The 26,615-nt window shown below is 38.1% G+C and overlaps 1 protein-coding gene and 1 pseudogene across 1 annotated transcript; both read right to left on the reverse strand.

The window, feature by feature from the left end:
* Positions 1 to 2,544: 2,544 nt before the first annotated feature.
* Positions 2,545 to 3,822, reverse strand: LOC131233660 (kiwellin-1-like). The gene is made up of 3 exons (XM_058230452.1): positions 3,666 to 3,822; positions 3,120 to 3,133; positions 2,545 to 2,943 (listed from the first exon to the last, which is right to left on the reverse strand). The coding sequence occupies exons 1-3, from the start codon at positions 3,820 to 3,822 to the stop codon at positions 2,545 to 2,547; spliced, it is 570 nt and encodes a 189-aa protein (XP_058086435.1).
* A 9,158-nt stretch (positions 3,823 to 12,980) lies between these two features.
* On the reverse strand, positions 12,981 to 25,593 carry LOC131233662 (putative ripening-related protein 1; annotated as a pseudogene).
* Between the last annotated feature and the right edge of the window lie 1,022 nt (positions 25,594 to 26,615).

The following is a 26,615-nucleotide window of genomic DNA, read 5'->3' on the forward strand; positions in this document are numbered from 1 at the left end:
CCTTACCTAGAGGGCTGGAGTGGATTAGTAATCCTGGCATGGACCTGGACCAGAATTAGGACAGCCGATAATATGCTATTTTCAGCACTTGGGATCATTGTTTTAAAAACTTGACCGGACTGTCCAATCCCAAGAAGGATGGTGACCACAGCTCACCGACCATCGATGATGTAGAGCGGGTCATGGACACTTTCATGGCTAGGATGGACTAGAGAAGGCCTTATAGGAGGCGGAAGTGATTAGGACCGTCAGAACCCTAAAACAGGTATATCTCGCAAACTGGAATGAATTATTCGACGTATAATATATGACTTTAAGGTAGGAGAAGCTACTTTAGCCAACCAACCTACTATGTTGGGTTGCCCACGCTAGATTTGCAAGATTCCATTAGATCAATGGTCGAAAGTCCATTTTAATTTCATTTTTTACTTTTTATAGTAAATTTTAGTTTTGGTCATAACTTTTTAATCTTTTGAGTTTTAGGAGTTGTGCCCAACATGAAAAGGTCTTAGAAAAATTAGGAAAATAACATGGTTAGGTCAAATTGGACACTTATTATTTTTGGCCAAAAACCATGAAATCTAATAGAAATCATTACCGTCTATAAATAGTAAGTTATAGTAAGTCATGTTTTTAGAGAGTTTTGAGTTGGCATTTGATTATGAAATTTCCTCCTAGATTTGATATCACTATTTAAAGGATTGTAAATTCGTTTTTATCATCACTAAATTATTTAAAAATTTATTAGAATTTATTTCTGTTTTCCTCGTGGATTCGAGGAATCTCTTTAAGTAGTTCAGAGAAGGTCAGTGGATTTGGACTAGTTATCCCTGAGGAAGACGGTGATTGAACTCATCAATAAAATCTTATTTAAATAATCTAGGTAACCATTCCCTAGCTAAAGGTCAGGCCTAGTATTTAAATTAAAGTTTTGGAGAAAGTAAGAACTAACAAAAAGGGTGAACTAATCATTTTTTTTTTTTAAGGTTTAAGCCAATGAATATATCAACACACTCACTTAATTTAATGGAGTACGCACATGCAATATAGTGCCGGCATCTCTAAACGGTACTGTACATGGGTTTTTAATTCTGATAAGTATTACGATAGCTAGCTAGTAATCCAAATAGTTCCACCACAGACAAAGAACACCACAAAAAACTTCAGTTGAGCTCAAAAGGTTATGGTCACACGTGTGATTTGCTAGGCCCAAATGTATCTTACTGACAAAATTTCAAACTAGGTGAACTTTCTTGTGGAAGACGAGCCCAGAAATATGTAGGAGTGATTTGTGCTCTCGCGGTGCGCAATCCACCACACTTGGCAATCCGCTTCTCATTTGTGTTGCACACAGACGAATAGTAGGAGAGGAAGATTCAAGATATCTCAAGAACAGCAAGCTTCAAGGTTCATCAAATTAATGTTGAGCCCATAGATATATGATAGGTGCATATAGTGATCCTGCCAAACAAACAATCTTTACAGTTGGTATCAGAGTTTTCTAATATTGGGAGGATATTTCGCATGTCAATGAACACAAGGGCTATTAAATGGACTGGAATGGATTTCACATACACCAAATGGTGACCCAAAAGAGGATGTGGATTCCTGGTGACCATGCCACCACAAATGTCCATGGTGACCACGGGTGAGGAGATTTAATTGGGCCATGCACTGCTATCATAGATTCTCAACACATGTAAGACATCCACTGGCACTGTTCACATGTCAGAGATAATATTGGACGTTCATCAGGTACGAAAATAAGGGTGGTAGACAACAAGTGAACCATTTTCTCTATACATGTTTGAACTCCTTGATTAGTGAACAACACTATATTTGACGGCATGTTGACAATATATCTTACCTGATGAATGACCCGAATCCCTAACATGTGTACCATCCATCTGGATCTTTGGCAAGTGATCCGCACCTGTATATGAGTCACTGAATCACGGCCAGCTTCTTAAACCGACTGATGCTCTGGATTACTCAACCATGGGCTTCAGAAAGAGATCAAGACTCAGTAAAATGAATGGAAAAGGAAGCCGGACACCCTCTAACATTTGTAGAAATTGTTTATTCTACAACCCTGCTTAATTATAGAGCCATTGTGAATTGTATATGGTATCAACCCGTTCAACTAAGAAATTTTGACGCCGCAAAAGCAAGGCCGATCCAACCATAAGGGGACCATGTGATTTTGAGAGTTTTGTATGGTATGGCCCACGTAGTGATTATATAGACCTGATTTGGACCCAGAAACTCATCTCCGTATGAATGGTCAGATTTAGACAGACAACACCCTTTATTTATTTGTAATTTAAGTACAGCATTTACATAAAACGGCAAGCTGCCTTATTGCAACGCAAACAAACATTAACTACCTCCAACAAAAAAAATGGATTTAAAAAAAAAAAAAAAAAGCACACCTCAAATGCCAAATTATGATATGCATGCAGGCCATGAACACACGCATCTGCATGGGTTTGAGCGAATGTTTGGGTGCATATCCCTACCCCTTGATGCATGTATATATACAATTCAAGCATCCGTCCAGGTGATGTCCAACCCGCCCCAATTACTTTTTGGCACGCCCAAGGCTTTCCAAACAGCTTTGGAGGCATCGACAATATTGTTGGGACAAGGAGGTTGGTAATCATGATTTGTGTCACACCCCATAGTTGAGTCACACTCGTCGACTACCATAGCTTCCACACTGTGCCCGTTTCCATGAATGATTATCTTGTTGAGGCATCTCCATTGGTTGTTTGCCTTGAACCACCCAGTCGAGAGTGCCACCACAGGCGTGTCTTCGTCATGGTATTTGTTATCACATTCTGATGGGGCCCCACCATCTCCACCCTCCTCAAAGCTGTTGATTGTCAAGACAGCCTTTGTTTGGTTCGACACGGGTGGCGAACATTTGTATGTGGTGTAAATCTGATGTAGAGCGGGTTGCAGACAGTTTCATGGCCAAGATGGATCAGAAAAGGCCTGGTCGACAACAGAAGTGATCCGGACCGTCGGACCTTAGATCAGGCGTATCTCGCAATCCGGAATGAGTTACCTGACGTAAAATATATGATTTTCAGTTAGAACGAGCTACTTTAGCCAACCAACCCCGCTATGCCTGGTTGCGCAGCCCGAAATTGTGGAAAACCCGTGGATAGACGGTCGTTTCCCCGTTTTAATTTCGTTTTTATTATAAATAGTAAGTTTTAGTTTGGTTATAACTCTTCATCCGTCGGGCTTTAGGAGTTGCGCCCAAGGTGAAAAGAGCTTAGAATAATTAGGAGAACGGTTTGGTGAAGCCAAATAGGACACTTACTTATTTTGGCCGAAAACCTTGCGCACTAGTAGACATCACGACCGTCTATAAATAGTAAGTTTACTATTTATAGTAAGTCGCGGATTCTAGGAGTTTGAGTTGTAGTTTGATTCTGATTTCTTTCCCATTGCTTGGTACCCCTATTTAAAGGGTTGTGAACTCGTTTTTATTCATTAATTAATCAATTTCGATTTTCTTAGAATTTATTTCTATTTTCTGCTTTCTTTCCTTGTGGATTTGAGAAGTCTCTGTGAGGAGTCCAAAGAAGCTCCGTGGATTCAGAGTAGTTATCCTCATCACGTTCATCCTTGCGTCAAAATCTTGCCCTCTTCACAGCAATCAAAGTTGTTCTCAGTGTTGCATTCACCGTGGGGCGGTTTTTTACCCTTCAATTTGCCACTGGGTTTGCATTTCTGAGCTTTTGCGTGGAGGGAAGCTTGGGAAAAGAGAAGGAAGATGAGGAGAACAAATGCCCTTAAACAAGCACCCATCTTCCTATTCTGACTTCCTTTTTCTTCTCTTTGATTTGTGGTGACCTAATGTAAGAGTGGTGGGGTATATATAGGAAACAACTACTCAAATTGAGCTTCGGTTTCTCAGAAAACTACTAACTACATTCTAGTCTTGAAGTTTTAAAATAACCAAAAATTCCAGTTGGAATACAATGAAAATGGACTTGGCAAAACTATATTCAGATTACATTTGTCACATGTGTGAGGAATGTTTGTGTTTTATGCATGTATCATTGTAACAAATTTAGATCTTGACAATTTCTCGGCCTCAGAAATTTCACTGGGGATTTTCAGATTTTGACATTTGTCTTGCATTATTTTAACTTCTAAATAAATTTTCTATTAAAATTACAATAATCTAAGAGTAAAACTGTGAGAAACTCTGAGATTTTTATTAAAAATGATATTACCATGATAATATCGTTTAATCAAAATTTCTTAACAATGTCACAGGACTTCAAAATCTAGGCAATATTTGAGCCCTATGTGTGAACTTTCCCTATCCAATCAATGCACATTCTCACAGATCTGAACCATCCAGATAGATGGCTGGCCATAAAGTGTCTTGTCCACAAAAGATCAGTAAACAAGACACTTTATCATCATATATTAAGTGTTAGACTCACATTGAAGAGGTGGCCCACCGGTTCAAGTAAGAGTCATTGTGAAAGGTCTGTAAGATTTTAGTTTATCATTGCACATACACATTGTTCCAATAAGGCGTGTCTACGTGAAATTTTCCTTTGGTGGCCATTTCTGGTACTACCAAAAAAAAAGGAAAGAAATCTATGGAATCTCTGCAGTAGGTAAGTGCCGCCGTCTAACCCACAAGAGCAGTCCAAAAACACAATACTAGCGTGGATTCTTCTGGTACGATCATATTACTATTAAGTTATAGTGTTCTTAATTGCATTGGGACACTTAATCCAATCCAGAACCTATGACTTTTGGGATGTTTGATCCACAATCGTAACCAAAATTTGCATGGTCTGGATGGATGAAAATGTATGCCACGTTTAAGTTAGATGTGTCACAACTGGTTGATAAAGTGTGGTGAACTCAGTAAATCTTTCTGCTCATCATAGTCACCTCGAAAATTCCGTATGTCTCTATCATCTTAGAAGTCTTTTTAGTAAGAAACTCGGATCCTTTGATTGTATTTTTCTCTTAAACATGCTCACTTTTTTTCTCGGGGAAAACTTTGATACTCGGCATAGTCTCATGGATGATACGCAGGCAGGTAGGCAATTAGAAATTACATTGGTGGGAGACATAAGTAAAACTCATGTCCAAATTATGGGTTTTAGTTTAGATATATCATGATTGACCAAATATTAAGCTTATATGATAATCTGACCATTGGATTGGTGAACGTTTATTAGACATTTAAAACTGAGAAACATCCAATGGTCCCTTTTCAACAAACAAAAGTATGACCAGATCAGAGGTTATGATTGTTCGAACTATCTGATTTTACGTATTGTGACTTACGGATAGTGGGTTCCATAGTTTCACTGGTTTTACTTACTATAACGCAGGCTACCTGTACTATTTTAGAGTGCCTGCGTATCAAGCGCAGTCTGCTGCCTGAGTATTATATAACTCCCTTTTCTTTTTATGCTTAGCTGCTTCTTGTTACAGATATGATACGCCCAAAGGGATCTCCGCAGCAGCTGGATTGTAGCCAATGGCATGTCGTGAAATGAGTGGCCAAAAGTTCACAATCCTTTAAATTTGAATAATATATATAGTGTGTGTTTGTTTGTAGAGAGAAATAAAAAGAGAGTAATGCTCACACACAATTAATTGGACGTCCAACTAGTTGCCTAATTATAACTCTTATTAATAAATCTTGTCTAGATGAAAGTTATTCAAAGTGAAGAGTTGCTGGATTGGGTGGGCCCCACTATAGAATTACTGTGAAATCCATCCAACCATTAAGTGAGTTACCTCATGTTAGACCCTGCAGTGTCCAAAATCAGCCTCATCCTTGATATACATAGACCACATGATTGGAAACAGTATATATAGAAAGTTCACCCTCCAAAATCTTTCCCTCTTTTGGCTCATTTAAATCATATATGGTGTAACAACCCTGAATTTTAGTGTACTTAGAATTAAAATAAATAGTTAAATATTTTATTTTTAATTAAAAAATAAGAACAAGTCAATAATTAAGTTGGTAGAGACACTCGTGATTGAGAGAAAAGTTGAGGGATAGACTTTTGCCATCATAACTTTTGATTGTGGGTGAGGTTGGAGGATCGACTCGGGCAGTAATCAGAATAATATTTTCGATTTTTCTAAACTTCGATTATCTATATTGTTTCGCAAAGCTTCCCTGGCCGAGAACTTCCTTTTCGCAAGATAGTCTCGGTCTCTGATTTCTTTGATCTGGTGATGGATTTTTCCTTCCAAATAAAAGGTGCATTTTTGTAATCTTTAATTTTTAATTTTTAATTTTTAAAAAAAGGGCAGCCATCTGTTTGGCCAGAGTTTCTTGATTTGTGAACTAGCTCTCGAGCTCTATGAGATGTGGTTGAGTCGGCCAACCCCTTATGGTCATCATGAACCCATGACTCCATGCATGAACGCCATAAATCGTAATTATGATTATTCAGCTTCTCGAGCCCTCTAATTATATTTGCAAGATCCCTCACCGTGCTTAGTGTGGTCACCTGTCAATCTTTACCTTCAAGAAGTTTGGTCCCCGATCAGCTTCAAAACGTCGCATTACTCACAATGGATGGTCCCTGGACAAAACAGTGGCTCTGATACCACTTGTAAGAAAAGATAAAGTAATAAAGTACAAAAACCTTGTGTATACAAAGGTAAAATACACAACAAATCACAACCACACTTTACACTTACAAATTACACATTCACACTTATAAGACACTCAACTAAACCTTACAACTAAAATACTACAATAATATACCACACTCAACTACAGCACCTCACACCTCAAGACTACTCACAACTTCACTGGTACACCTGCAACTACAACTCAATCTCATATATATATATATATATATAGATTTTGTTGATAGCTTTAGGTCGGTTGTAACAAACGATAACAAATAGCTCTACATGGAAGAGTACCAGAAGTGGTTATTATTTGACCATTCACCAAGGTCTGCTATATGCAAAGTCTGTGTTGATTTTACATTTCCAATGGATAAAAATAGCCTTTTCAATATGTTAGGTGGAGACCTTCCGTGGTTTAATTGCTATTTTATAGATTTGGACTGTTCTTACAGCCCAATAAATAAAAATATAAGCCTCGGATGGAATATGGCCAAATGCCTGATGGGACCAGAAGGTACAACCTGACGTGCTGATCAGTACTTGTATGAAGCTCTGAAATGGGCGTGGCTCAGATCCGGGCTCGAATGGGTTAGTGGCCATGGGATGGGCCTGGACCAAAATCAGGACAGCCTATAATATGCTATTTTCAGCACTGGGAATCTGTGTTTTAAAAACTTCACCGGACTGTTCAATCCCAAGATAGACGGTGACCATAGCTCTTTCTTTTCATTATGTTCAATTCAAATCGTTCAAGGTCTCTAAAAGCTGCCCAAGTGGCTTACACCAATATGAACCAGCGATTTGGACCAGTAAAACCCATAGGTTGAAACAGTTTAGGTGCATGGTTGTTACGAAAAGAGAGGAAAGAAAAAGAAAGAAGAAAAGAAATTTTATATTTATTCTGATATGACAGTTTAGATCAGGCTACCCAGCTTCAACTTTTTCGGTTTACCGTCACATTCGGTTTTTAGAAGGAAAATCACCAACGACCACTTTCACAAGCATTTTGTCATTGTAAAATATCTAATATTTTAAAAGATACAAAATCATGAAAAATAAATTCAAAAGGATCAAAAGATTAGGTTGCAACGCTTATTGATGGTGAGTATTGTTACTGGTTGAATTAGATGGATAGTTGTAGTCACTTGTACAGACACATGTATACTTGCATCAACATGTAAATAATAGCGGGGGTGCCAATTGTGGCCGGGGACAATCCGATGCCTGAGTCAGGTGAGCATACTAAAAGTAGAAGCATGACTTGATCTAGAGTTTTTGTTACTTACCTACCTTCATCCACAATGGGTGCACTTATAAGGTCTTTAGGCGGCTTAAAGACTTACGTATCCTGACGAGATTCACTAGATTTGCTGAATGGTCCTATTTAGATGTGAATCTACTTCTTAAAGTATCATCGAGCCCGCCTTGGTCGAGGTGATCTTCGAGTAGAATCGTACTGAATCTTTCATTTCTTAGTTCGAAGTGGGATCTCTCTGAGTTTTCCATCCCGCCTCTGATCATGGTTGATTTGGTCGGCTCGGGAGATGATTCACCCCACCAAGCTCTGCCCTTAAGCAGCTCAGCTCAGCTCAGGGTCAGCTCAGGCCTATCTTTCTGTCAGGAGAGTCACTTGGTATATCTTCTGATCTCTATGCCCTATCAGCTTAGGAAGCTCATCCTGGTATTCTAATAAATTCATCTTGAAGATATTTCTCTTATGATTAGTTACACATCCTGTACAACAGACTAATTTAATTTTCCCCACAATAAGCGCTAAACAATTTTTTTAATTAAGGAATTACTAAGTTAATAAATATAAAAACTGAAATGACATACCCACTTTACAAATAACCCATGTGATATAAGTATGGGCATCTCTAACTAATGTACATGAGTTTTCAATTTTGATAAGTGTCACCATATATAGCTAGTAATCCAAATAGTTTTAAAACGGATAGCATAAAAATGTCTGAGGTCAGCATATCCTATCAACTAATATTAGGACCGACACATGGATGGACATGATGAGGTTGATCACCGTTTTCCTTAAGGGGATAATTACTCTGAATCCACGAAACTTCTTTATATTCCTCACAAAAATTTCTCAAATCCATGAGGGAAAATAAAAATGATTTCTAAGAAATTTGAAAATTAATTGATTGATAATAAAAATGAGTTTACAATCTTTTAAATAGTGATATCAATAATAGGAAAAAAGTTTTAGAATAAAACTACAACTCCCGAAAATCATGACTTATTATGAATAGTAAACTTACTATTTATAGATGGTCATTATTTCTACTAGACTTCATCGTTTTCGGCCAAAAATAGTAAGTGTCCAATTTAGCCTAACCACGTTATTCCCCTAATTTTTTAAAGCCCTTTTCATGTTGGGCACAACTCCTATGATCAAACTAAAACTTACTAAAACTTACTCTATATATATATATATATATATATATATCATGGACTTTTGACCATCGATTTGATAGAATCTTGCAAATTCAATCACTACAAGAAAGAGGGTTTTTAGCTTCTCCTGCCCCAAAATCATATATATTATGTTGAATAACTTATCCTAGTTTACGAGATATGCATGTTTTAAAGTTCTAACGGTCTAGATCACTTCCGCCTTTAATTGGGCCTTCGCTGGTCCATCTTGGCCATGAAATTGTCTGCGACCCACTTTACATCAAGAACTATGACTTAAATATGGGCCACTATTGTATTCTCTTATTAATATATAGGCAATAAATTATCAAGCATATGCTATTAACCTTTTTTCTTAAGGTGGGCTATATATAACATCGTTGTCAAGGCAAAGGACAAAAGAATACTCACTCGCGCCCATAAGGTTGGGTCACACATGTAATGTAATTTGGTAGCTTCTAATGTACATTAGCCCATAGAATTTACAAACCAGGTGAAGGTGGGTGGAACTCGTTTGTGCTCTCGGTCCCCAACCCATGGCACTTTGAAATCCGCATGCCATTCGTATCGTACTTGTGGTGGAAGAGGAAGATTCGAGATATCTCAAGAATGACAAGATTCAAGGTTCATCAATTGTAGAGTTGTACATGAACTGAGTTAGCTCGCTCAATTCGACTCGGTTCGAAATTGAGTTCGAGCCAAGTGGAGCTGATTTTTTTAGCTTTAAAAAAATAAATTTCGAGCCGAGTTTGAACTTGCTAGAGCTCGACTCGACTCGGATCGAACCCCAACTCGAATGGAACTCGGATCGAACCAGTTAGGTGACTCGGTTATTTTAATATTGATGTTGCTCAGCAAGCGTTTGATGGAATGACTCAACGAAGTGTCGGCTGGTGGCAAGGAAGGTATGGATATGAAATAAATACACTGTATCTTGATTTTTATGTTGCCTACTGAGTGTTTGATGCAATACATTTAAACCGATGTTGCTGCTTTACATTCGGTGAGAAATTGAAGGTGCACTCCATGTGTTTGAGAAAATGCCACAGAAGCTTGATCTTGGCTCGAATTGGCCTAAGCTGCTCGTTGAACTGAGCCGAGCCGAGTTTGAGCTGGGGTCAGCTAGTGGCCAAGTCGAGTCGAGCTGTGCCAAGCTCGACTCGTGTACACCTCTACCTGTTGTAGAGTCCATAGGTGTGAACGGTTTCTTTATTTCCCTATAATTGGTGCACAGTGATCCTGCGGAATAGATGACCTTAATTGTTAGTATCAGAGGATTATTGTGCCTAAGATTATGTTGATTTGTGCTTTATTTTCATTGCTTGCTTATCTTATGCTCCTGAGTCTTGGTAATGCTTTCATTCGCATCTGATGTTAGATCTGATTGATGCCTATAGGTTTTGAAATTTGATAGGAATCTCCCATTCATCTTTTGACCATATTTTGGAGCTTTATTCCTTGTTTACCATGGCTATTAATGGCAAATGCTGCATCCATTGGAGATGAAAGTCTACACTAGTGGATTTCGGTGTTAGACTATGTGCTTCGACAATGGGCTATGGGGACCACGTATGTAGCTTGCATTAGCGATGTATCGAGGTACTTTGGCCTATATATATATATATATATATATATATGTGGGGTAACCTATTAACAATACCCTTAATGCTACTAATGGGTTGTTATTTTTTCCGTAAGAGTTTTTCCACGTAAATCATTGTATTTTCTGTAATTGCTCAATTTTCATTTTTCTATTTGCATGTGTGATTCGTTCCAAGATTAATTCTAAGCCTAACGTGTGGCGGCTATGTTAATCTGACCATTAGATTGGTGAACATTTCTTGAAGAAATAAAATGAGAAATATCCAATAATCCTTTTTCAAAAAAGAAGAAGAAAAAAGTCCATAAATCAGATGTTAGGATTGTTTAAACAATCTGATTTTGGGAGCATGGCTTAAAGACAGTAGGCTTCATAGTTTCATTAGTTTAACTTGAGATAATGTATGCCACAGGTACGATTTCAGAGTGCCTGCCTATTGTCATTCGGTGCCTGCGTATCATGTAACTCCCTTTTTTCTTGTCTTCTTCTTTCCTTTTTGTTTTTTTGGTTTTTTTTTTGTTTTTTATGCTTAGCTATTTCTTGTCATACATGCGGTCCAACCAAAGGGATCTCTGCAGCCACTGCATTGCAGCGAATGGCATGGCATGGAATGGGTGGCCATAATTTCCAACTCTAAATTTGAATACGTGTGTGTTAGAAAAACTTAAATACTCTCACATGGAATGATGGTTGATACGCAAGTACTAATAAATTATAAACATGCGATATATACAAGTAACTCAGGATAACACCATTGAAACCGTGGGCATTAATTCAAGTACATCAGAAACTAAAAGTCCAACTAGTTTTCCTTTTAATTTCCAATTGGAGGATTGGTGGATACCTGATCAACAGTTGACATGAAAAACTAGTAAATAATATGCATCCAATAAACAAAATCAGTTTATAAGATCACTCAATCCCTAATACATTTAAAATATTTATTATAAAAAATTAAAAATATAATAAAAAGGTATAAATTGAATTATTTATATTCTAAATAATTATTCTGCAAAAATTGTGAAAAATTAAAAACTGATGAGATTTTAAAAATCTCACGATATTATTATAATAATATTATCTAATCAAAATTCTACAATATTAAAATCAAACGATATTACTATTGTTTAATCAAAATTCCGTGATGATATCTCTTAGGGACTTTAGAATCTACGCAATATTTGTCATAATGGTAGAGACAAAGGTGGAATTGCATGTAGATAAGCGGACAATACATAGGCTGTTGATTTTTCCTATCACTATGGGTCAAATGTCCTCTTGGATTCCTTGTCCCTCTTTGCGCGCACTACAGAGATGAGATGATTCCAGCCATGGATGGACATGGGCTGGATAAAATAACCCAGATTCCATCATAACATTGGGTCCACCATTCCATTTGATTCCCCACTTCCAATGTATAAACCGAGCCTTTTCAATATCCAAGCCCTATTTTATGGATTTGGGCTGCTCCTACAGGCCTAAGGTTGAATTTCCAGGTGCAATAAATTATATAACACAGACCCGGGTTAGAATATGGACAACTCATCGGCTGTGAATGACCAAATCTTTTTAAAAGTATTGCTAGGACCTGTTTGGTTATAAGTATTTTCTAACTTTTATGTTTCCTCTGGAGTGTAAGAGTTAGCCTAGTTTTCTGCCAATGAAAGATTTCATTTTGTTTTGTCCATATACCAATTTTCCAAGGGAAAATGGGAAAAGCCTAAAATCTTATTAAAATTATTTAAGTAACTCATTCCCTAGTTAAAATGCAGGGTACTTTTTATTTTTTATTAGAAAAAGTTTGAAATAAAAGTTTCGAAAATGCTACCTATAACTTTGTTGAATGGAATAATATGATGTATAATCATTTACTTTCGGTGAGCCCACAAAATAAAAAAAAATAAAAAAAATGGGCCTCACCTATCGTATAACTAAGAATCACTTCTCACAAAAATTAAAATGTAACTACCCAAAGCCTACCATAAACGACCTCCAATGAGGAAACAAAACACAACCCCGGCAATGACAAAATGCTGGGTGCAGGGCAGGCTGACTGCCTCGAGAGCTTAATGTATCATCTCTGGCACCCTTTGAGGCTGTCAACCCAAAGCCTGCCATAAATGTGAATTTGGGAGTTTTTGGGCAGATGTCCATTTTTTCATATGGTGTGGCCCACATAATAATTACATAGACATTATTTAGACCAACAAACTCTTCATCTCTGTGAGAATGGGCAGATTTAGACCGACAACACTTTTATTTATTAGTAATTTAGGTAGAGAAATTACAAAAAATGGCAAGCTGCCTTATTGCAAGCCAGCAAATTAACATTCACTACCTCTAACAAAAGAAGAAGGATTCAAAAGTAAAATAAAATAAAAACACACTTCAAATGCCAAATTGTGATATGCGTGCAGACCAGGAACACACACATTTGCACAGCTATGAGCAAATGTTTGGGTACATCCCTATCCCTTGATGCATGTATACAATTCAAGCATCAGACCAAGTAATGTCCAACTCGCCCCAGTCACTTTTCGGCACTCCCAAAGCTTTCCAAACAGCTTTGGAGGCATCAACGATATTGTTGGGACAAGGAGGTTGGTAATCATGGTCTGCATCACACCCCACAGTCGAGTCACACTCATCGACAACCATAGCTTCCACGCTGCGCCCATTGGCATGAATGATTATCTTGTTGAGGCATCTCCCTTGGTTGTTTGCCTTGAACCACCCAGTTGAGAGTGCCACCACAGGTGTATCATCATCATGGTATTTATTATCACATTCTGATGGGGCCCCACCATCTCCGCCCTTCTCGAAGCTGTTGATTGTCAAGACAGCCTTTGTGTGTTTCGACACAGGTGGCGAACATTTGTATGTGGTGTAAATCTTGCCCTCTTTACAGCATTCAGAGTCATTCCCAGTGTTGCATTGCCCCTTGGGTGCTTTCTTACCTCTCAATTTGCCACTGGGCTTACATTTATGAGCTTGTGTTTGGAGAGAAGCTTGGGAAAAGAGAAGGAAGATGAGCAAAACACATGCCCTTAAACAAGCACACATCGATCTTTCTATTCTAGCTTCTTTTCTCTCCTCTTTGATTTTGTGGTGATGTAATGTATGAGTGGTTGGGTATATATAGGAAACAACTACTTGAATTGACCTTGGGTTTCTCAGAAGACTAGCAACAACATTCTAATCTTGAAGTTTTAAAATAACTGGAAACTCCAGTTGGAATCCAATGGAATTAATGCCTACTAGAAATTCGAGTTGGAATCCAATGGAATTAATAATGCCCCTGGCAAAACTCTCTCTCTCTCTCTCTCTCTCTCTCTCTCTCTCTCTCTCTATATATATATATATATATATATATATATCCAGATAATTACATTTGTCATATACCAATATTGGATTTTATGTGTGAGGAATGTTTTTGTGTTTTATGCATGTCAATCTTGTCAATTTCTTGGCCTCAGATATTTCACTCTGGATTTTCAGATTTAATGTTTTTCTGGCATTATTTTTACTTGTAAATGATTTTTCTATTAAAATCACAATAATCTAATAGTAAAATTGTGAGAAACTATAAGATTTTCAGAGATTTTTATTAAAAACCGGTGAAATTCTGAAAATCTCAGGATATTACCATGATAAAATCGTTTAATCAAAATTTCTCAACAACGTTACAGGACTTCAAAATCTAGGCAATATTTGTGGCAATGGTAAAACTGTGGGCCCCATGTGTGAACTGTACCTATGATCTGAATCCAATCAATGCATATTCTCACAGATCCGAACCATCCAGAGAGATGGCCAGACATTGAATTGGCCATTCCATTAGAAATTAGTCGTGTGTGTGTGTGTGTGTGTGTATATATATATATATATATATCTCAGCATAAGCTTTGGAAAATAGCCCACAAAAGACAAGTAGGCAAAACTAACATTGAAGAAATCTAGCGTAGAATCTCCAATAGCTAAGTGCCGCCGTCTAACCAACAAGAGCCGTTAAAAAACACAAAAGTAGTGTGGATTCTTGCATTCACGGGAGTTTTATCATTAGTTAAGGGAAATGCTCCAGTACTCTCCTACCACTGTAAGTGAGGGTGTTCCTAGTTGCAATGGGGCACTTAATTCAATCTATTGATCTAGACTGTTCATTAGGTGTAGTGCACATTTCTTGGGCTAGAATGCAAATATCATTTCAATACGATAAATTTTAACCATTTGATCAATGATTTTTAATATGGATGGTCAACACCTTTTACACAAAAATAGGTCCAACCGAAAATTTAATCCATCTGTTTGTTAGGGCCATCATGGATTGCTTATGATTTTAAAGAATCACTTTTGTTAGACAATTGTAACCATCACATCCATGGATTGAGAAAGAAATCGCCATAGAAAAAAAAAAATGCTAAATCAAGAATGGATCTGATCATACGATCATGGTGATTGTTGCATGGAAGCTCATGAAAAGTGTTGTTTTGGATCATCTAATCAGTGTGATTTTTGCATATAAGCCCTTGAAAAGTGTTGTAGACTCAGTGGACAGTCCAGATTGATGAAATAGACTGTCCTAGCAATGTGGTGCAACCAGGAGCACATTAACTTAGTCCTCTGAAAGCACTCCGGCATTTCTCATTAATTATTTCTTAAGAGCCAGATCATTTTGTGTTTTCTTTCTAAATAGCTGTGGCTCGTGCAAACACTCCAGTAAATAAACACGATCCAAACCGTGAGATCCATCACAGATGGACCATATCTCTAAAATCACACCAATCAGAAGATTTTTGCCATCTCGAACAGACAATTGAAATCGGAAAGCGCCATTCTCTTCAGTGGCTACCAATTGTACAGTTAGAATCACCCGGAACCTGTGACTTCCGGGTGCCCAAAATTAGCAATATGGTCTAGATGGATGAAAATTTATGCCATGTCTAAGGTGGATGTGTTGCAATTGGTTGAGAAACTGTGGTGAACTCACTAAAATTTGTTGCTCATTTTAATCACCTCGAAAGTTCCGTATGTCTTTAATTATCATCTTGAAAAGTCTTTTTAATAAGAAAATCGGATCCTTTGAGTGCATTTTTAATAAAACTGAGCATCACATAGCTCTACCATGTTTTCTATATCAAATCCACTCCATCCATCAAGATATTTCCTCAATGTTAGGCATTGGGATAAAAAATCAGCCCAATCCAAAACTTAAGTAGATATGTCTACGAGAAACTACGTGGACATGTTGAGCGTAGATTTGTATGTAGATGCCAGATATTCCGTCTAAGCCATGGATCAAATGCCCTTAGAGTGGGGCTGCCATTGTAACACAGATGAACATGATAAGGTCGATCACCGTCTTCCTCAAGAGGATAACTACTCCGAATCCACGGAGCTTCTCTGGACTCCGCACAGAGACTTTTCGAATCCACGAGAAAAGAAAGCAGAAAATAGAAATAAATTCTAATAAATTCGAAATTGATTAATTAATGCCAATAAACTACTTCACAACCCTTTAAATAGGGATACCAAGCAATGGAAGAGAAATCATAAGCAAACTACAACTAAAACTCCTAGAATTCACGACTTACTATAAATAGTAAACTTACTATTTATAGACGGTCGTGATGTCTACTAGTGCGCAATGTTTTCGGCCAAAAATAGTAAGTATCCTATTTGGCTTCACCAAACCATTCTCCTAATTATTCTAAGCTCTTTTCACATTGGATGCAACTCCTAAAGCCCGACAGATGAAGAGTTATAATCAAACTAAAACTTACTATTTATAGTAAAAATGAAATTTAAACAGGGAAACGACCGTTGATCCAGGGGTATTTCGCAAATCCGGATTGTGTAACCTAGCATACTAGGGTTGGTTGGCTAAAGTAGCTCATTCTAGCCCAAAATCATATATTTTACGCCCCATAACTCATTCCGGATTGTAAGATACGCCTGATTTAAGGTCCGACGGTCCGGATCACTTCTGTCGTCGACCGGCCCTTTTCTGATCCGTCTTGGCCATGAAACTGTCCACGACCCGCTCTACATCAGTCCCATCCACTTCAAAAGAACTCGTCTTCGAGTTCTCGTCCTACTCTGGTTCATGATACTCGTCAGGTTTGCGACGTTAAAAGTCCGTGAGATCGCCATGTCATTTGGAAGATCAACAACATAAGCGTTGTTATTGATCTTTCGAATGATTGGGACGGGTCCAATGTTTTTATTTTTTAACTTGTTGTACGTCCTGATCGAAAATCTCTTTTAGCGCAGATGGACCATAACGTGGTCGCCCACCTTGAACACTTTTTATCGCCGGTGCTTGTCTACTTGTTCCTTATACTTCTTGTTTGAGGCATGTAACTTGGTTTGCACTTCCGCATGGATGCCCATGATCTTGTCTGCCATATATTCTGCTGTAATACTCGTGCCTGGGTGCTTGGGCAGAGGGACCAAGTCAAGTGTGTAGCGAGACACTCGTCCGTAGATAATCTGGAACGGTGATTTTCCCGTCGAGCGGTTCATCATGTTGTTGAATGCAAACTCTGCTTGAGATAAGGTCAAATCTCACTGCTTTGGTTTTTCTCCTGAAATACAGCGAAGGAGGTTTCCCAATGTGCAATTCACAACTTCGGTCTGTCCATCAGTCTGTGGGTGATAAGCACTACTGAATTGAAGTCGTGTATCGAATCGAGTCTACAAAGTCTGCCAAAAGTGGCTAATAAACTTCGTGTCATGATCAGAAGTAATGGTCTTGGGGACCCCGTGTAGCTGTACGATCTCCCTGAAGAATAGATTCGCCACGTGTGTTGCATCGAGAGTCTTCTTACATGGGATAAAGTGCGTCATTTTGGAGAAATGATCTACCACTACAAACACTGAATCCATGCCACGTTGTGTTCATTGGAGACTAAGCACGAAGTCCATTGATAAATCCTCCCAATGACCATTAGGCATAGGTAACGGGGTGTAGAGGCCCGTATTCTGAGATTGCCTCTTAGAGGTCTGATAAACATAACAACATTGTACGGCTTTTCCCACATCACGTACTAATTACGGCCAGTAATACCGCTCTTCCATAAGAGCTCGCATCTTGTCTCACCCAAGGTGTCCACCGAGGCCACATCCATGTAGTTCCTGAATAATTTGTTCCCTCAGAGAACTTTAAGGGATGCACAATCGATTCCCTTTGAAGAGAAAATAGTCATGTATATGAAAGTCACTGGAGAGACCTTCTTGGCACTTCATTCAAGAATCTTTGAAGTCCTCATCCTCGGCATACAACTCCTTAAGACAGTCGAAGCTGACCACCTTGTTACTCATCGTAACAAGTAGTGATGTACGACGGCTAAGTGCATCAGCCACCTTGTTCTGCTGCCTTAACTTGTGCTTTAAAACGAACGTAAATTCCTATAAAAACGCAACCTATCTAGCATGCACACGATTCATGTTAGTCTGACTATTAATAAACTTTAATGCTTGATGGTCAGTATACAGAACAAACTCTCTTTGAATCAGATAATGCCGCCAATGTCGTAGCGCCTAAACAACTGCATACAACTCAAGCTCATAAGTCAACCACTTCTTTCGGGCTTCGCTGAGGTTCTCGTTGTAGAAGGCTATCGAACTGCCTTCTTGTGATAATACTCCTTTAATTCCGACGTATGAAGCATCACACTTAACCTCAAACAATTTGTCGAAATTAGGAAACACCAAGACCGGTGTTGTAGACAAACATTGCTTGATCTCATGAAATCTCTTGTCGGCTTTGTTGGTCAACTGGAACGGTCCTTTTTTTATGCAATCTGTTATAGGCACGACTATGGTGTTAAAATCTCGCACAAATCGATGATAGAAAGTCGTCAACCCGTAAAAACTCCCCACCTCATGAATGTTTGTCAGGATCGACCATTCCCTAATGGCTCGCACCTTTTCATCGTCCACACAGATGCCTGTGGACGTTATAACAAATTCTAGAAACAACAAGCTGTCAGTTAAAAAACTACACTTCTTCAAGTTGAAGTACAACTTGTTAATTTATAGAACTTGTAGCACTTGCTTGAGATGTTTCCTATGCTCCATCTCATCCTGATTATATATCAATATGTCATCAAAATATACTACCACAAATCGGCCAGTGAACGGTTTTAGAACTTGATTCATCAAACACATAAAAGTACTTGGTGCGTGCGATAGGCCGAAGGACATGACCAGCTACTCATACAACCCTTCCTTGATCTTGAATGTCGTTTTCCACTCATTACCAGGTTAGATACAAATCTGATGGTACCGGCTCCTTAGATCTAATTTAGAGAACACATTGGCTCCATCTAGCATATCGAGCATGTCATCCAACCGTGGTATTGGGAACCAATATTTGATAGTAATTTTGTTGATTGCCAGGATGTCGACACACATGCACTAGCTTTTATCTTTTTTTGATGTTAATAATGCTGGTACAACACATGGGCTCATGCTCTCTCTCAAGAGACCCTTACAGATCAATTCTTCCACTTGCCCCTGAAGTATCTTACACTCCTTCAGACTCATTCGATAATGAGGGCGGTTGGGCAGGCTAGCTCTAGGGATGAGGTCTATATGATGTTGGATGTCCCTCATGGGAAGCAATCTATCAGCTAAATTTTAGGCCAGACTTCTTTGAATTCGTTTAGCAACAGTCTTAAATTTGGAGAGATGTTTGATGGTTCCTCTTCCTCGCCCTTCATCACTATGGCGTATACCTCGCCGGTTTCCTTGGATTCCTCTATGAACTCCCGAATGGTCAAGAAGGAACTCCCCTCCACTTTAGAGGCTTCAGTGTGGTTCTCTTAAGCCATAAGGGTAAGGATTATTTTTCAACTATCTTTGACAAATATGTAGACATTGTCTCGTCCTTAATGGGTTGCATCACAGTCCAACTGTCAGGGTCGACCGAGTAGCATATGGTAAGCTTCCATGTCGACTACGTCACAAAGTATCTGATCCTTATAATTTTTGTCAATTAAAAATGAGATAGTGTATTATTCAGTTACCTTAGTCTCATTCACCTTTTTTATCCAGCCAATTGAGTACAGGGAAGGATGTTTCGTCATTGGTAGCCGCAATTTGTCCACCATGTTCTTGCTACTGCCACTGTTTATGATTACATCACAGACCTTTCCGTTGATAGTGCACCGAATACGAAATATATTGTGTCGCTGTGAATGTAATTCCTTTCGCGGGGTATACAGTAATCATCTCACAACTAGAAATTCAACACGATCCTCACCCATCACTTCATCGCCACCTGTTATTTCTTCAGTGATTTGTTCATGTTCATCAAAGCCATGGTCTTCTTTTGCCGCCTTATCTTCAATGCCCCCTTCGTTTATAATCAAGTGTGTTGCGGGACGTTACGGACAAGTGTTTGATAAGTGGCCTGTTTGACTTCACCAAACCGTTCTCTTAATTATTCTAAGCTCTTTTCACGTTGGACGCAACTCCTAAACCCCGACGGATGAAGAGTTATAATCAAACTAAAACTTACTTCTTACAGTAAAAACAAAATTAAAACAGGAAAACGACCATCGATCCAGGGGTATTTTGCAAATTCGGCTTGCGTAACCTGGCGTAGCGGGGTTGGTTGGCTAAAGTAGCTCGTTCTACCCCAAAATCATATATTTTAAGCCGGATAACTCATTCCAGATTGTGAGATACGCCCGATCTAAGGTCCAACGGTCCGGATCACTTCTGTTGTCGACCGGCCCTTTTCTGATCCATCTTGGCCATGAAACTGTCCGCTACCCATTCTACATCGCATTGCATCATACATACTTGGATACAGGTTGCAAGTAAAAAAAAAATAAAAAATAAAAAAATAAAATCTCAAGATGATTTGAAAATAGACCTTAATTTTCCAGAGAATATGTTGTTGATAAACAAACATGAGACTTTCCCACACTTTCATGGAAATAAAGTTTCTCAGGCAATTTCATTTCTCATCCTTTCCAAAAATCCAAACAAGCCCTAAATTGCCCACTTTTTTTCTCAAGGAAAAGTTTGATACTCGGTGGAATGTCATCGATGATACGCAAGAAGGCAATAAGAAATTACATTGGTGTGGGAGACACATAAGTAAAGTAAAACTGTCCAAATTATGGTTTTTAGTTTAGACATATCATGATTCATGGACCAAATATTAAGCTTATATGATAATCTGACCATTGGATTGGTGGGTGAGGTTAGGTTTGTTTAAATGATGTATTTTTAAAATTGTGAGTTAGGAACAGTAGGTTTCATAGATTCACTGGTTTAACCTGAGTATTATATAACTTCCTCTTTTTTCTTTTCATTTTTCCTTTTTATGCTTAGTTGTTTCTTGTTATTGATATGCTCCGCCAAAAGGGACGAATAATACGCACACGCACAGGCATTGATGAGTTTTGGAAATCAGCAGGCCACTCATGGTATTAGCTATATAGACAGTTCCATGAATGGTTTGGATCATCGTGACATTCTTCAGGTGGGGCCCGCCACATTGGGTTATATATGGTCTTATAATGACATGAGTGCTACACCAGGGCTCTCTATTTCCCTTAGTTCAAATGAATGGTAATTGGGTCATTATTACACCCTATTTGTGAGTATTTCTGTCTCCAAATCCGTCAGAGAAGGCCTGACTTAAATTTATGGGCCTACTATGACGTATATGTGTGATATCCACACCGTTCATTCATCTTATCGAAAAATTTTAGGTGAGATCCAAAACTCAAGTGGCCCACACCACTAGTAACAGTGGCTATAAAACTTTTACTATTGAAATGCTTTTTCTTCCTATGTCTTAGAAAACTGTTTATTTGTCATCTTACTTATTCATAAGGCCAATCTAACATAGATAAGAGGAAAACACAAATCAGTTTGATCCAAAACTTTTTGGGCCTCAAAAAGTTATTAACAATAGGCCTTTAATCCTCACTCTTTTCTTTGATGTGGTCCACTTGAGCTTAGATCTGCCTCGTTTTTGGGCCCATGCCCTAAAATCTGCTATCAGAATGGATGGATGGCGTAGATAAGCTATATACATCACAATGGGCCCCACGTAAAATTCACATTCCCGGGTTTGTCATCCTATATCGTTGGTTGACTTTAGCTTATGGTTTTCAGGACACTCTTGATGGGTTTCAGGACACTTATCTTTCCATTGTATACATTCTTTTTGCTCTGATCAATGGGAATTTTTTAACGTTAATATCTCCTCCTAAAGCTACACCTGAATCATGGTGAAACTTGTTGTTGTCCTTTTAAATGTAAAAAGAATACCTCTTCAAGTTAAACCCTTAGTTATTAATTTCTTTTCGTTTTTCTTCTATATAGACATGTATATAGCTTAGGATACTTTTCCTTGTGCTGTTAGCCATGATTTGAATTCTTGAAGTTTCATATTAGTTTTTACAACTTAATACATCACACATTGTGCTGTGATATTTATATATAACTTGTGTTAGTTTTTCTACACGTCTGAATCAAATAATTCTCATTAACCATTATACTCTGCCAGAGCATCAAATAATTCTCTTTGATTTTAACACAGCACAAAACAGAAAAGAATTAGACCAACGTCAAAATCTCACAAACCAGAGAAAAGATTCTCAAAAAAGACTAGAAGAATTTTATTAAATGAAAGATACCTATGCTATTCAGCCTAGATCTTTATTTACAGAGGAACTACTAGCACGCAAAATGACTAAAAATAGGAGTAATTGAGAAGGGAATGGAAATGGACAGTAATCAAGCCTACAGTCAAGGCATAAATTGATTCTGACTTTTTTATTTAGAGTTATTAACAAATAATACTTTTCTAAAAATAGATACTCGGCTGTTTTCATCCGAGAATGGAGCCTCCACACAATCAGGGCTCTTGATTCCACACAATCAGGGCTCTTGATTTCTGCTAGTGCTTCCATGCCTTTCGGTTGGACCGTTGGCGTTCCAATAGTTCCATGAAGTGTGCCACTTGTCCTACATCAGATTTTAAAGTCACACGGTTGATGCGTTTGATGAAGAGTGCAAAGTAGCTACCACAGTAGCAATCTCATTCTGGACAACTTCTCACGAGATTTTCATATTTTATTGTTTTTCTAGTCATATTATCAAGAAAATCTTGCCAAAATAATACATTTAAAACATCTTTTATAAAAAAGAAATTAAAAATATGATATAAATCTATAAATCAAATTATTTAAAATTCTCAATAATTCTCCTGTTAAAATTTTGAGAAATTATAAACTTCTGAGATTTCGAAAATATCTCCATATTATCACAATAATATTGTTTAATTAAAATTCTGCAAAATTAAAATCTAGTGATATTATCACAATAATATTGTTTAATTAAAATTGCATGATAATATATAGGGATCTTTAATATCTAGGCAATATAATTGTCATAATTGAAGAGACAAAGGTGGAGTAGGCCATAGATAAGACGAAGGCTGATGATTTTTCCGGTCACTATCGATCAAATGCCATCTTGGATTCCTTGTCCCACAACCATGGATGGACATGGGCTGGATAAAGTAACCCAGATTCCATCACAACATTGGGTCCACCATTCCATTTGATTCCACACTTTCGATGGATAAACCTAGCCTTTTCAATATCCGGGCCCTGCTTTACGGATTTGGGCTGTTTCTACGGGCCTAAGGCTGAATTTCTAGGCACTTACGCCCAGGTTAGAATATGGCCAAATTCCTGATGGGATGAGTAGATACAACTTGACGGGCTGAGCACTTGTCTAAAGCTCTGAAATGGGCCTGACCCAGATCCTCAGCTAGAGGGCTGGAGTGGATTAGTACTCGTGGGATGGACCCAGACCAGAATTAGGACAGCCCATAATATGCTATTTTCAGCACTTGGGATCATTGTTTTAAAAACTTGACCGGACTGTCCAATCCCAAGAAGGACTCGCAGTGACCACAGCTCACCGACCATCAGTGATGCAGATCGGGTCGTGGACACTTTCATGGCCAGGATGGACTAGAGAAGGGTCCGATTGGAGGCGGAAGTGGTTAGGATCGTCAGAACCCTAAAACAAGTGTATCTTGCAAACCGGAATGAGTTATTCGACGTATAATATATAATTTTAGGGTAGGAGAAGCTACTTTATCCAACCAACCTAGTATGCCGGGTTGCCCACAACTGATTTGCGAGATTCCATCAGATCAACGGTCAAAATTCTAAGAGTTGTGCCTAGCATAAAAAGGTCTTGACAAAATAAGGAAAATAACATGGTTAGGCCAAATTGGACACTTACTATTTTTGGCCAAAAACCAAGAAGTCTAGTAGGAATCATGACCGTCTATAAAATAGTAAGTTTACTATTTATAGTAAGTCATGTTTTTAAAGAGTTTTGAGTTGGAGTTTGGTTATGAAATTTATTCCTAGATTTGATATCACTATTTAAAGGATTGTAAATTCAATTTTATCATCAATCAATTTATTGTGAAATTTATTAGAATTTATTTGTATTTTTCATATTTTCCTCATGGATTCGAGGAATCTTTGTAAGGAGTCGAAAGAAGCTCCGTGAATTTGGAATAGTTATCCCTGAGGAAGATGGTGATCGACCTCATAACGTCCATCCTTGCATCAGTCAATGACCAAATTAATCTTTTTAAAGGATTGCTAGAAATATACTTCCACTTAGGATTTGTTTGGTTATCACATATTTCCTAGTTTCTCTGTTTCCTGAGTTTTAAAGGATAGCTTGTAATCCAAATAGTTCCACCACAGACAAAGAACACCACAAAAAACTCAGAGGTCAGGAGATCCCAACAACTGAACCATTATTGTATTCTCGTATTTATATGTAAGCACATGTAACATTGTTGTCAAGGCAAGGGTAATGGACATTTTGGATTATCCAAAAGAGCACTCAGTCGAGCTAAGAAGATTATGGTCACACGTGTGATTTGCTAGGCCCAAATGTAGCTTACTGACAGAATTTACAAACTAGGTGAACTTTCTCGTGGAAGACGAGCCCAGAAATAAACTCCTCATTTGGACCCACGAACTCCTCATCTTCGTGGGAATGGGCAGATTTAAATCGACGACACCTTTATTTATTCGTAATTTAGGTACATCATTTACATAAGACGGCAAGCTGCCTTATTGCAACGCAAACAAACATTAACTATACCTCTAACAAAAGAAAAAGTATTCATAATTATTTTTAAAAAAAAAAAAAACAAACACACATACACACACCTCAAATGCCAAATTGTGATATGCATGCAGGCCATGAACACGCATCTGCATGGGTTTGAGAGAATGTTTAGGTGCATCCCTACCCGTTGATACATGTATACAATTCAACCATCCGTCCAGGTGATGTCCAACCGCCCCAATTACTTTTAGGCACACCCAAGGCTTTCCAAACAGCTTTGGAGGCATCAACAATATTGTTGGGGCAAGGAGGTTGGTAATCATGATCTGCGTCACACCCCATGGTTGAGTCACACTCATCGACCACCATAGCTTCCACTCTGCGCCCGTTTCCATGAATGATTATCTTGTTGAGGCATCTCCCTTGGTTGTTTGCCTTGAACCACCCAGTCAAGAGTGCCACCACAGGCGTGTCTTCGTCGTGGTATTTGTTATCACATTCTGATGGGGCCCCACCACCTCCACCCTCCTCAAAGCTGTTGATTGTCAAGACAGCCTTTGTGTGTTTCGACACAGGTGGCGAACATTTGTATGTGGTGTAAATTTTTCCCTCTTCACAGCAATCAGAGTTGTTCTCGGTGTTGCATTCGCCTGGGGCGGTTTCTTACCCTTCAATTTGCCACTGGGTTTGCATTTTTGAGCTCGTGCGTGGATGGAAGCTTGGGAAAAGAGAAGGAAGATGAAGAGAACACATGCCCTTAAACAAGCACCCATCTTCCTATTCTAACTTCTTTTCTCTTTTCTTTTATTTTGTGGTGATGTAATATAAGAGTGGTGGGGTATATATAGGAAACTACTACTCAAATTGAGCTTGGGTTTCTCAGAAAACTACTAACTATATTCTAGTCTTGAAGTTTTAAAATTACTAAAAACTCCAGTTAGAATACAATTGAAATGGAGTTGGCAAAATTATATTCAGATTACATTTGTCATATGTGTGAGGAATGTTTGTGTTTTATGCATGCATCATTGTAACAAATTTAGATCTAGACAATTTCTCGGCCTCCGAAATTTCACTGGGGATTTTCAGATTTAGACGTTTCTCTTGCATTATTTAAACTTCAAAATAAATTTTCTATTAAAATCACAATAATCTAATAGTAAAACTGTGAAAAACTCTGAGATTTTTATTAAAAATGATATTACCATGATAATATCGTTTAATCAAAATTTCTTAACAATGTCACAGGACTTCAAAATCTAGGCAATATTTGTCACAATTAATGGTATAAATATGGCCCTATGTGTGAACTTTCCTGAAAATCTGAATCCAGTCAATGCACATTCTCACAGATCTGAACCATCCATAAAGTGTCTTGTCCACAAAAGATCAGTGGGCATGCAAGACACTTTATCATCATTGAGTCTTAGACTTACATGGAAGAGGTGGCCCACCCGTTCAAGTAAGAGTCAATGTGAAAGGTGTCCGTGAGATTTTAGTTTGTCATTGCACATATATACATTGTTCCAATAAGGCGTGTGTCTACGTGAAATTTTCATTTGGTGGGCAAAAAAGAAAAGAAAAGAAATCTATGGAATCTCTGCAGTGGCTAAGTGCTGCCGTCTAACCCACAAGAGCAGTCCAAATACACAAAACTAGAATGGATTCTTATGATACTCATATTACTATTAAGTTATTGTGTTCCTAATTGCATTGGGACACTTAATCCAATCAAGAACCTGTGACTTTTGGGATGTTTTTGATCAATCGTAACCAAAATTTGCATGGTCTGGAT

Source organism: Magnolia sinica, chromosome 18 (assembly GCF_029962835.1).
Source record: "Magnolia sinica isolate HGM2019 chromosome 18, MsV1, whole genome shotgun sequence".
Lineage (NCBI taxonomy): Eukaryota > Viridiplantae > Streptophyta > Magnoliopsida > Magnoliales > Magnoliaceae > Magnolia > Magnolia sinica.

Coding starts and splice junctions, on each gene's coding strand:
- LOC131233660 (XM_058230452.1), bottom strand. CDS start 3,822: ATGGGTGCTTGTTTAAGGGCATTTGTTCTCCTCATCTTCCTTCTCTTT.